A 12,244-nucleotide genomic window follows, 5' to 3' on the forward strand; every position below is an offset into this window, starting at 1 on the left:
AGGGGATCTCATAATCCTCTATTCCAGCGCCATCCATTATCAAAAAGCCCAATGGCCCTTCCTAGTCCAGGTGGGGGGCAGTGCCACCCCCTCATACTACTTCCTTTGGCATCTTCTAGAAGCATCAAGAGGTCTCTTCAGTCTTCAGCGAAAGGCTAGACATATAGGGCCCCTCCTTGAGAATGTACAAGGCCCTGGTTTCAACTCTTGGTATGGTGGGAATGCATATATAAGCTCCTGACCCAGAGGTGTTTTGTCTGTCTCTCTTTCATATAAGAAATATGAACAAGGGCCAAGTGGTGGCGCACTGGGTTAAGCGCACACAGTAAGAAGCTCAAGGACCTGTGAAAGGATCCCAGTTTGAGCCCCAGTTTGAGGGAGAGGGGGAGAGAGAGAGAGAGAGAGAGAGAGAATATGACTCTACCCTGTGCTCTAACCCAGCTGACCCCCCCCCCATGCCACCTGGAGCTCAGGACACAGGGCCTGCCCAGCTGAGTCTCACTAGTGAATCAATTGGGTGACTTCTCTCATAGGCCTTGCCATCATCAGGTATATCTCATAAACACTGGGTTAGTTAACGCTTTCAAATTGAAATAAAGACTTCAATTAAATGGAACATTCGCTCCGACCATTTAAGGTCTTAAAAGAGACAAAAAGAAGAGAAGAGAGAGACAGAGGAAAAGAAAGAAAGAGAAAGGAAAAACTATCTCAGAGAAGGCCCTCCTACGGGGGTAACTTCTAATCAAACAAATTGTCAACTTCAATACAATGAAAACTGGTTTAGGTGGGTGGGCTTCATGCACCCATTGCTGGGAACTACTGCCGAGCAAGGGCTAGAGAAAGACAAGGAAGGGAAGGGAGGGAAGGAGAGAGGGAGAGAGAGAGAGAAGGAGACAGAGAGGGAGGGACAGGCGGGGGAGGGAGGGGGAGAGAGGGAGGGAGGGAGGGAGGGAGGGAGGGAAGGGAAGAGAGGGAGGGGGAGAGAGACGGGAAAGGGAGAGGAGGGGAAGAGGGAAAGCTGAGAAGGCAAAGTAAGCAAAAGTATTTTTTTAATATTTATTTATTTATTTCCTTTTGTTGTCTTTGTTGTTTTATTGTTGTAGTTATTATTGATGTTGTTGGATAGGAGAGAAATGGAGAGAGGAGGGGAAGACAGAGAGGGGGAGAGAAAGAGAGACACCTGCAGACCTGCTTCACCGCCTGTGAAGCGACTCCCCTGCAGGTGGGGAGCCGGGGGCTCGAACCGGGATCCTTACGCTGGTCCTTGCACTTTGCGCCACATGCGCTTAACCCGCTGCACTACCTCCTGACTCCCCCCTGCTCTCCCTCTTAAGCCAACCACATGCATGGCCTCCTCCGCTGGCCTCCATGTGGCCTCATCTCAGGCAGTTGAGAAACTCTTGTCTTGCCTCTCCCTCTACCCCACCCGTGCAGATTAGAAAAAAAAAAAATGAAAGAAAAATAATAAATTAATGGCGTATGATGACAAACTTGGCTCAGCACTGACTGTACACACTGTACCCACAAGGCTGGCTCCCCGCCAGGCCTGGCCCCGTGCCAGAACTACAATAACAAACACGGGCCGGCTCGCCAAGGGGTGGGGGTGGCCCCAGCCTGCGAGGAAGTGGAGCCCTGGGCTTTGCTCCGCTGAGCAGAAGTGAACAGCAGGAATGTTCCCTACAAGGGCAGCGGAGCCAGGACAGCCGTGCCCCCAGCCCTTGGCTCCGACTCACTTCTCCAAAGCCTGAAGCCCTTAAATAACAAGACGTCCCCCAACCTTGTTCTGGAGCAACTATGGGGCCTCTGCCCAGCTGCTCTGGACCCTGGGGGTGGACTGTGGAGAGGGGCCATTCCAGGAACTCAGGGTGTAGGAACAGCCCAGAAGGAAAGAGAAGGTGCTCTCTACCTTATCAGATGCTGCCTCTCAAGCCACAGAGATGTGATGTGAGGGGGGCAGGCAGGAGATGGTGAGCCGGGCTTCTGTGCTGGGAATCTAGCTCGGCCTTGGCACTCCCAGCCCAGCCCTGTGACCCAATTCCCCAAGCTCAGGCCCAGTCTCTCCAGACCCCATGGAGGGAGGGCATAATTCAGGCAATGAGCTGGCCCCACTAAGCTCCTGCTGCACAGAGACTGTAGGCAGGGACAAAGAGACAAGGCCCAGCCCCCAAAGCTGCGGGGACCCCTAGAAGAAAGTCTCCACTGGCTGCTCGGGGGGGGGGGGAGGTGACACAGAGCCCCCTCCAGTGTCCAAGGGACTCTAGGTTGCCTGGTAGTGAGTGAGTGGCCCTGAGATACACTGGTTCCCAGTGGCCACATGGGGTCCCATGGCTAAGTCATATTCAGCCAGGACTGGCTGCTGGGCTCTTGGCTGCACCCCACCCCCCCTGTAGTCCCCCAAGGCACTGTCTGGACAGCTGCTAGAGCAAGAGAGACCCAGAGGGAGATCTGAGCTTCCTTGACTGGCCCTGATGATTCTCAGTTTGCTGCACGCACTTACCCACTCACTGCCCAGCACCAACAGATGTGCCAGGCGAGGGAGCACTGTGATTTGTGCAGACCCTGTCTGCAAGTATTTGGGAGGAGATTAGAGGGCCTTAGCAAAGGGAAGCTACCCAGGACCAAGGGGTGCCTCACAGTTTCTCTGTGGAGGAATAAGGGCTCTTAACCATCATATAAGGGTGCAGAGTTCTTGCCCCAGGTGGCAGAGTCAGATGGCCTCCTGAACACCAAAACCTGACTCCCCACCAGGGGCAACACAGCGAGACCATAAATAACCATGACACAGAGCAACAAGAAGGCACACACTCCCCATCTCCAGCTTCAAAGTGCAGAGGCAGCCAGAGGAAGACACGTCTGGACCCAGCTAGAGGTGGGAGATACTGAGGGTGGAGCCTGGAGGGTCCGGGGAGACCTGGGGGGGGGGGTTTGACTCCAGGAAGAGGTGGTGGGAAGACAAAGCTACAGGGCCAAGAAAGCAAGCCATGCCAGCGGTTCTCGGGGAGAACCACAGGGCTGAGTCTGACCAGAGCTGGGAACACGAGGAGGAAGAAGAGAGAGGGCGTCAGGGAGAACGAGTCATGGACCTGGTGAGGATGCTTCAACCACAGACTGTAAGGTGTATGTGGGGGGGGGGGCGGGTGTCATGGGCACTCATGGTTAGAGCCCACATGGGGATCTGGGGCAAGGACCCCCCCCACACACACACACACACACACACTGCATTCTGCAAGCTGGACCCAGAGCAACACGCAAGGGAGAGGAGATGCCAGGTGCACACTGTAGAGTTTGAACAGGGAGGTTGTGCAAGTAACCAACTGAGCAGGCGCAGAAGGAAGGAGGCGTGGACTCAGAACTCCAGGTCCATGTGGGCTGGTGGGCAGCACAAAGATGGCACAGAGGGGCAGGGGCAAAGAGATAATCCACAAAGACACGGACAGACTGACACACACCAATGCCTGTGGAGGCCCAGCCCCTGGCTCTGGAAGAGGGAAGTGAAGGAAGGAAGGAAGGAGTTTGGGTCCTGGAGACAAATGGACCGTGTAGGCCAGGAGATGGACAGCATCCACTGAGAGCGGCACCAGCTTGCAAGGTAGCAGTGAAGGAAGCACGAGAGCCCAGCCACTCACTTCTGTGCAACTGCACAGGCACGAGCCATGGATGGAGCAAGGACAGGCTGCAAGCCACCAGCGGACAGGAAGCTTCTGTGGTCAGATTGGGGTGAGGGGCATATACCCAGGACAACAACTTTAGGACTGGGGGGAAGGCAAGAAGTGGAATTTATTACCCACCAACTCAGTGGCAGGGAGTGTACCACACTCGCCTCTAGTATATGATGCTTCTTCAGGCCTCAAAGTGAGGAAGACCAGACACCACAGGCCACAACCCCCCAAAACCAACTCCAGGGCAGTAAGGGACTACAGAAACTTCATCCACCAGAGCCAGGTAAGCCCTTGGCTTTGAAGTCGTCAGCATCAGAAGACCCCGCTGTTTCTCTCCTATACCAAGGATAGCGGGGGCACGTCTCCCCTTTCCATGCCTCACAGGACAGAGCCGCTCTGCTAGAACCTGAACAGAAAACACCAGCAGCCACACGGCTGACCCCTCTTCAAATTGGATAAAATTAACTTGCAAAAGACAGCACGCCGTAACTAGCTTTTTGTATTCCAACCTTTCTATATCTATTTAATTAAAGGCTCCGGTATAATGTGAACCCAATAGTCAGATTCATTAGACAGTGAGAACCTAATTCCACAACTGTGTTGCTAATGAAACCGCTGTTGACTTGGGAAGGTAGATCACTGGGCACTGGGGAACCGCGAAACCCCGGGAAACCCAGGAGAGAGCAGGCGGGTGGGCGTGGGTGGCCGGTCAGAAGGACTTTCTGTTGGGGAGCCTGGAAGGAGCACCCATCAGAGGAGGGGACAACAACTTAGGCCGGCAGTGGGAATATGCATTCTCTGAGCAGGGTGGGGGGGTGTCTGCCCCCCCACCCCCGGACCCTCAGGACGCCCCAGCCTACCTGAATGAGCCAGTAAGTGCATTCTAAGACGCAAACTATCCAGGAAGCGTTTTCCACAGAGCTCGCACCCGTATGTCTTCATCCCGCTGTGCAGCTTCCTGCGGGGAGAGGAAAGGACAGATTGTTGCTGCTGGCTGGACAGGCAGCTGGCCCTCCACTCCCAGGGGGAGCTGAGCAGCCATGCCACCAGCAGAGGGAAGGAGTGGGAAGCTGGGGAGACCCTGCAGTCACAGCCTTGATCACCCTGTCCCCCCCCCCGCCACAGAACCACTGCCAAGGGCAGCTGCCAGCCCAGGTCTCGCCCCAAGACTGGGAGAGCAGGGCACTACTGAGGATGGCACAAAGACTCCACATGTGAAAAATCCAAGCCAACTGTAGAGGAAAGCAGGAAGAGGCACCCAAAACAGACAGACAGACAGAAAGACAGACAGACAGACAGACGGACAGACGGACAAAATGCTCATGGTCAAGCCAGCACAGATCCATCTAGTGGCAGGCTCTATTTTTATGTTTCAGACAGGGACAGTGACAGAGGAGAGACACTGCAGCAAGGCTCCACCCCTCATGAAGCTTACCCTTTGCAAGGTGCTCCCATGTGCTGGCCCTGGGTCTTGGACCTGGGTCCTTGCACAGGTCAAGTATAAGCTTTACCAGGTGAGCTATCCTCCAGTCTGACGGAGGTCTTTAAGGCTACTCAGTGATTGTTCTCAGGCTTCCAAAGATTGTCTCTGTGGTGACACCCCAACATGCACATCCTTATCCCTCAAGATGCAATCAGGAAGCACATTCCTTTCATTTCTTGCCAAGGGTTCCAGACTTAGGAAATGGCTAGCAGGTGTGTTTCGGGCGGCCCTACCTGCCCAGGCAAGCTACGCAGTGCTCTGGGAGGGGGGCTCGGTGGGCACGACCCACTGCCCTGAAGAAAAGCACCGGACTGAGGTCCAGTTTGCAAGACTGTCCTCCACAACCCATGGGTTCCCAACTGGAACCTTGCCTGCCAGGCCCTGCTGCACTGCTAGGAGGTGCTATGGAGCGTAGGATGCTGGGAAGGGTCTGTATATAGCAGGGCCACAGCCCACAGTCAGCAGACTAAGGAGAGGACCATCTGGACCACACACTGACACCCCTCCTACCCCTGCTCCCCTTCCCACATCCTACACATTACAGCCAGAGCCATCACCCCTCCACCTGCTCTACCACCTCTCCAGGAACCTGGGCACCAAAGACCTGGGTGCCTCGGGCAGAACATCTGGAGGTAGGAGCTGGGGGGACAAGGGCAGAGTGAGCGCTGGGGCCCCACAGAGCTAGCCACCTGGTGCAGAAGTGGAGGCAGACGCTGGAAGTCTGCTCAGAGGCTGTGCAGTCGCTGGCACTGATAACATTAACTGGATCACTAGTGCAGATACTGGTAAGACTCCAGGCCAGGGTTCAAGACTCAACCTAGCAGAGCCCAGCCCTAAGGCTCAGCACCCAAATTACAGCCATACTGAGTGACCCGTGACACCACTGTCCAAATTCCATGTCCCCTCCCCTTAATTCTCCACTCCAACCCTAACTCTACACTATGGAAACTCAGCCAGGTTGCAAAGCTGACTCACAGGCCTTATATATCTGAGGCCCCAGGTTCAGTCCCTGACACAGCATGTGCCACAGCTGAGTGGCACTCTGATCTCTCATAAAAATTAACAGGGGAGGACAGGGTGGTGGTGCACCTGGAGTCAAACTCCCAGTCCCCACCTATGAGGGTGAGGGGGAGAAGCAGGGCTGCGGGTGTCTCTTCCTCTCTCCCCCTCCGCTTTCTCCTTCCCTTTCTATTTCTCTATCTCTAGCCACTGAATACAGAGGATTATTATTATTTTTGCCTCCAGGGTTATCGCTAGGGCTCAGTGCCTGCACTATGAATTTACTGCTCCTGGAGGCTATTTTTTCCCTTTTGTTGCCCTTGTTGTTCATCGTTGCTGTTATTAGTATTGTTGCTACTGCTGTCGTTGTTGTTGGATAGGACAGAGAGAAATGGAGAGAGGAGGGGAAAACAGAGAGGAGGACAGAAAGAAAGACACCTGTGGACTTGCTTTACCGCTTGTGAAGCTTATGACCCCTCTGCAGGTGGGGAGCTGGGGGCTTGAACTAGGATCCTTATGGCGGTCCTTGCGCTTGTGCCACGTGCACTTAACCTGCTGTGCTACTGCCTGACCCCTCATAAGATGTTTTTAATAAAAAAATAACTAAACAGATACAGGATGAGGACCCAGTTTCAAGCCTCTGGTTCCCCCCCCCCGCCCCTCCAGCAATGAGGGTGGGGGTGAAATGGGAAACTTCATGAGTGGTGGAACAGTACTCTAGCTAGCTCTCCACTCTCGCCATTTCTCGGTTTCTATCAAATGAAAAAGAAGAAATGACCACCAGAAACAGTTGGTTCATCATGCTGACACCTAGCCCTAGAAATAATCCTGGATGTAAAAATCTAGACAGACAGATGGGTAGATATTAGCTTACTGGAAAAGTCATGATACATTCTTGCATAGAATAGCATGTAATGACTTTTCCAACAATCTGATAGGTAGGTAAATAGACAAGACAGATGGACAGATGATAGGTCTTCAAAAACAAGAATAGGAAGGGGCCAGCAGGTGGCTCTCCTGGTAAAGTGCACGTTACTATTACTATACTCGAGGCCCCAGGTTCAAGCACTGGGCATCACACAGGAGCTCCTGCAGGGAGACACATCAAAGATGGTGGGAAGGTACTATGGTATCTCTCCTCTCTCTGTGTCTCGCTCTTGTCTGTCTTTCACCCTCTCTTTAGAGGAAAGACCAAAAAATGGCCATTAGGAGTCATGGAGTTATGCCACCGGCACTGTGCCCCAGTGACAAGACCGGTAGCTAAAAAAACAAATGGAATAAAAACAGCCCAAGTCAGGAGATGGCTCGCCAGAAGGGTGCCTGTCTTGCGACACACAAGAACCTGGGCTTGAGGCCCAGGACCACATGGGAGCACCAAGGCCAGCACTGGGCTGTGGAGGGGTACTGTGTTCTCTCTCCTCTCTGTTTCTGTTTCTCTCTCTCTCTTTCCCCTCTAGAAAACAGAACAATACAAACTGGTCTGGGGGAGGCCAGTGAGTGGTGGCATCTCATGGGTGGAGTATGTCACAGGAAAAGAATAACAAGATAACACCTGTGCATGTGACCATGCCCTACAGACCATAGGCCACTGCCCAGAGCAGAGTGAAGACAGCCCTCAGGGTCTGTGTGTGCAGTCCCCGGGAGCCCCCACCCCGTCTTCCCCACAGAGCTCTTTCTCAATCTCCTATTTGTTTTCTAGCTTTCCCTTTACCCTGGTGCCGAAGGCAACACAAGATTTCCCAATCCTGCACGAGCCCTCACCCCGACACTGCTGTACACCCCACCCCACCACCCCACCCCACCACCCCTGGCCCTGCCGAGCTGGTCCAGTTGAGTAACCGCCACAACACAGAACATCTGAACTGAACATTCTCAACTCTGGAGCCATTTCACAATGCCGGGCACTGGGGTGGGTACTGCCAGCATTCTGGGCCAAGTGTACTCTCAGGCACATGTGCACACGTGTGTGTGCTGAGGCTCCTGCCCAGGTGGCTGTGGCTGCTCAGGGGTGACACCTACCCCACCCCCATACCCTTATAGACAGGCCTAGTGGCTAAGAGGCCCATGGTTTCCATTCTGTACCTTTTAAAAAAATCTTTTATTTTTAATTTAGGACAGAGACCAAGACAAACAGAGAGAAGAGGGAGGAAAGAGAGGGAAGGAGGGGCAAGGGAGGGGAAGAGAAAGACACCTGCAGCGCTGCCTCACCGCTCCCTCCTGCAGGTGGAGGCAAGGGGCCTGAACCCAGGTCCTTGTGCACTGTAACATGTGCTCAACCAGGTGCGCCACCGCCTGGCCCCTTTTCACCATTAGTAGTGTTCCCGTCTCCAGCACACGCCCCCTCTCGAGAAGTGGCTGTTAGGAGAACAAGATGGGCCTGTCAGAATCTGTCTTTTTCTTTTAGTGCACTTCTTAAAAAAGACTGCGAGAGAAAGAGGAAGGGAGCAAGAAAGAATATGAAACAGCTGCTCTGCTCAGCTCTGGCATAAGGTGATGCTGGGGATTGAACCTGCAGACTCAGGCATGCAAGCTGATGTTCTAACAGGCTAAGCTATCTCCCCAACCCACATGTGACTTTCTGTTAATGGGAGAGAAAGGAGGGGCGATTGGCCAGGGCACTGCTCAGCTCTAGGACATGTGTGGTACCAGGGATCGACCCAGGGGCACACTAGTCCTGTGCTCTACCTCTGAGCTATCTCCTTGATCCTCAGGTTTGCATTCTCAAGGACCCCAGAATGGTCAGGCTTCGGGTTTCAGCAGCCACTCCCACCCCAATACACACACACACACACACACACACACACACACACACACACACTCACTCACTCACACACACACTCACTCACTCACTCACTCACTCACTCACTGCAGCCTTCGGATGCCCACTTCTCTTCCCCACAGGCTGCAGAGGAAGCCCATGAGGAAGTGAGTGAGTGAGTGAGTGAGTGAGTGAGTGAGTGAGTGAGTGGCACACTTTCTCTCTGGGTGTGGCTGGATCTGCCTGGAAGTTGCGGGGAGGGCTCCTTTTGGCTGCTGGGCGGAACATGGTGCAGAAGGTGGTGGCGCCGGCAGGTGGGGCACAGTTAGGTGAGCAATCACCATAGCTGGAGCCACTTCGCCTTGTGAGCCCCTCGTGGTGTCACCTCCCACGCAACAGGCCGGCACAGTCTCCTTGCTTTATATATGGTGAGGCCAGCCCAGCATGGGGCTGCCAGTCTCTATATAATCACTGAACATTGAAGGATGAATGGGTATGGGGGGGTACTTCTAACTCAGAGGACAAGGACATAGCAGAGAAGGGTCTCAGTACTCTCAAGAGACAGAGCTACCAGCAGGCCCCTAGAACAGTCTATAGGGAGGCTGGTGTGGGGAGGATTCCAGCTGGCCTCTGGGGCAAAAGTGCAAATGTATCAGCACTCATGGTCCAGTGACCCCCTTCAACACAGTCTCAGCCACCACCATCACCACCACCGATCTGTCTACTCAGCCCTCCCCACCACACTCCGTCCTGTGTTTCCGTCTAGTCTAGCCCTGTCTTTTCCCTAACAGCCCGTGGCCAACTGCGGTCATGCACTGTCAACACAAAGAAAGTGGATGGCTGAGGGCGCCTTTGCACCTGGGTTCCACACCAGTTTCTCTGAGAAGAGCCAACACTGCTCAAAGTAGCCCAGTTGGGGTCATGGCTGTCTGTGTGCCTCTGTCCTGCCCAGGGCTCCTTGCCAACTCTTAGAGAAAGGACTCTAGAACTGCTCACCCCCAGACTACACCTAGCTTACTGGACAAACTCACCTTGTGAAGTCAGACTTTATTTATTTTTTAAATATATTTTTATTTACTATTGGATAGAGACAGAGAGAAATTGAGAAGGGAGGGGGAAATAAGAGAGGGAGAGAGAGATCTGTAACCCTGCTCTACTACTCATGAAGCTTTCCCCCTGCAGGTGGGGACCAGGAGCTTGGATCCTTGTGCACTGTAATGTCAGTGCTTAACCAGGTGCACTACCACCTGGCCCCTGTAAAGACAGACTTTAAATTGCATCCAAAAAAGACAAAGTAAAAGCTAGCTTGCAGTTCTTTCCTCAAGAGAAGTAAATCCTTGGGAGATATCAGACCCAGGCAAATCTGAACTTTCTGACAACTAACTAGAAAGAAAGACCTGTTCCTTCTCACTGGTTCATTATCACCCAGATCTTACTAGGAAAAAAAAAAAAAAGCCAAGTGAGTAGGGTGCATGCTCATCTCTGCCACGGCTGCACAACAGCGAGTCTGAAAACCCAGAGACACACCTACCTGCTCCAGACTTTGCTCGGGGAAAAGCACAGGCAGTGGCTACTGAACACTCCCCTTAGGGAGATCCCACCTGCTCAGGCAGGGTGCAGGTGTCCCTTCTCGCGCCTTAGCGATATGCAGAGTTCAAGAGCTTCGTGGCAGCTCCCTTCCCCCAAGTGCAGCAGCCTGGCCCATGGGCTCTAAAGCCTCCAGCAAGGACTTTAACGGAGGGCTGTGGCTGCAGGAAGCCTGAGTGTCAGGCCCATAGTTCTCACTCAAAGCCTGCAGATTCTGCACAGTCCACCCAGAGCCCAGGGCAGAATGAGCAGCAGCAGCAAGGTATGGAGAGGACCCGGCAAGGATGAGGGGAGGAGGGTAGCAGCACTGCGTGCCTCAGAGTGCAAGCTTCTAGGCCCTATGCCTTACCATGCATTCTCCCCTCTGACAAGTTCCTCTGTCAGAGACAGCTGGCAGTCAGAACAGACCGAGAGAGAGGATCCTGCACCCATAACCTCCCAGGGGCACTCATCAGGGGGTCTGGGGGACTCACTGGGCACTAAACACTAGAATGACTTAATGGACAAAGATGCCACAGCTGGACTGTCCAGCTTTCTTGTGATGAGACTTTTTTTTTTAATTTTTTAAATATTTATTTTATTTATTTATTCCCTTTTGTTGCCTTTGTTGTTTTATTGTTGTAGTTATTATTGTTGTTGTCGTTGTTGGATAGGACAGAGAGAAATGGAGAGAGATGGGGAAGACAGAGAGGAGGAGAGAAAGATAGACACCTGCAGACTTGCTTCACGGCCTGTGAAGCGACTCCCCTGCAGGTGGGGAGCCGGGGTTCGAACCGGGATCCTTATGCCGATCCTTGTGCTTTGCGCCACCTGCGCTTAACCCGCTGCGCTACAGCCCGACTCCCCTGTCCAGCTTTCAATGGGTGGAGGAAGGGGAAGCCCACCAAAGAAGGCTTCTGGAAGGCAGTGCCGTCCGTGTTCTTGACTGGAATGGCTCCATCCATGTTCCAGACAGGATGACCCTGAAGGTTCTTCCCACCAATCACCCCCAGCACAGCCCAAGCTGGTCCCCAGCCAGTGGTCACCCTGGTGCTGGGTGCTGCTGTTGCTCATTTCCTGACAGACACAGAGCTTGTGTGGGGACTCAGAACAGATTCGGATGAGTTGGGACAGTGTGAGAGTTGGATCTAAAGTTAGGTCCCGATGACACTTCAGGATCTTCCACTTCGAATGAGGACCCGACGACCACATACACCTCCTCTTGCCAAGAGCAGCACTGGACTCACGGACATAGATTTGCCACCAGGGTCCCCTGGTCCAAGGCAGGTCCCTTTGTGGAGCTCTGCCAATGCTCTCCACCCCGAAGTAACAAACGGCAGGTGAGCCCAATGGGAAGCAGAGCCCACCAGGCAGGCCGGGCCTGCCCCACCGCCCCCAAGCAATCGATGGCATTCTGGGCTCTCATTTTACACAGAAGAGATGGCCAGAAGTCACTGGGCTCAGGTTATCAAAGATTTGCTCCCCAGAGCCCCTCCCGGAGACAATGCAGGGTGTTTCCAGGTTTGAGCCAAATTTCCCATGACTCAACTTCCACACATGCCTTGGGGTGGGGGATTAATGGGAACACAGCCTGTTCTAGAGGCTTCCTCTCAACAGCCACAACAGGTCACTTGGGGAACATGTGGACACTTCAAGGAGTGTCCCCGCCCTTCTAAGGGAGACCATGTATCACCCTAAGGAATGAATCATATTGGGGGCAGATTTCATCCTGGAAAGGCTATCTGTCACACCCACATCATTTATTCAAATATCTCGTAT

The 12,244-nt window shown here is 53.5% G+C and overlaps 1 protein-coding gene across 2 annotated transcripts in view; it reads right to left on the bottom strand.

Annotated features, from left to right (window-relative positions):
- The window catches only part of ZBTB16 (zinc finger and BTB domain containing 16), a 213,235-nt gene that overhangs the window by 94,779 nt on the left and 106,212 nt on the right, over window positions 1–12,244 (bottom strand). For both annotated transcript variants that reach the window (XM_007535244.3, XM_060180033.1), the window contains exon 3: window positions 4,520–4,617. In XM_007535244.3, the coding sequence (XP_007535306.1) occupies window positions 4,520–4,617 (98 nt within the window). The remainder of the gene's footprint in view (window positions 1–4,519; window positions 4,618–12,244) is intronic.

Source organism: Erinaceus europaeus, chromosome 20 (genome assembly GCF_950295315.1).
Source record: "Erinaceus europaeus chromosome 20, mEriEur2.1, whole genome shotgun sequence".
Lineage (NCBI taxonomy): Eukaryota > Metazoa > Chordata > Mammalia > Eulipotyphla > Erinaceidae > Erinaceus > Erinaceus europaeus.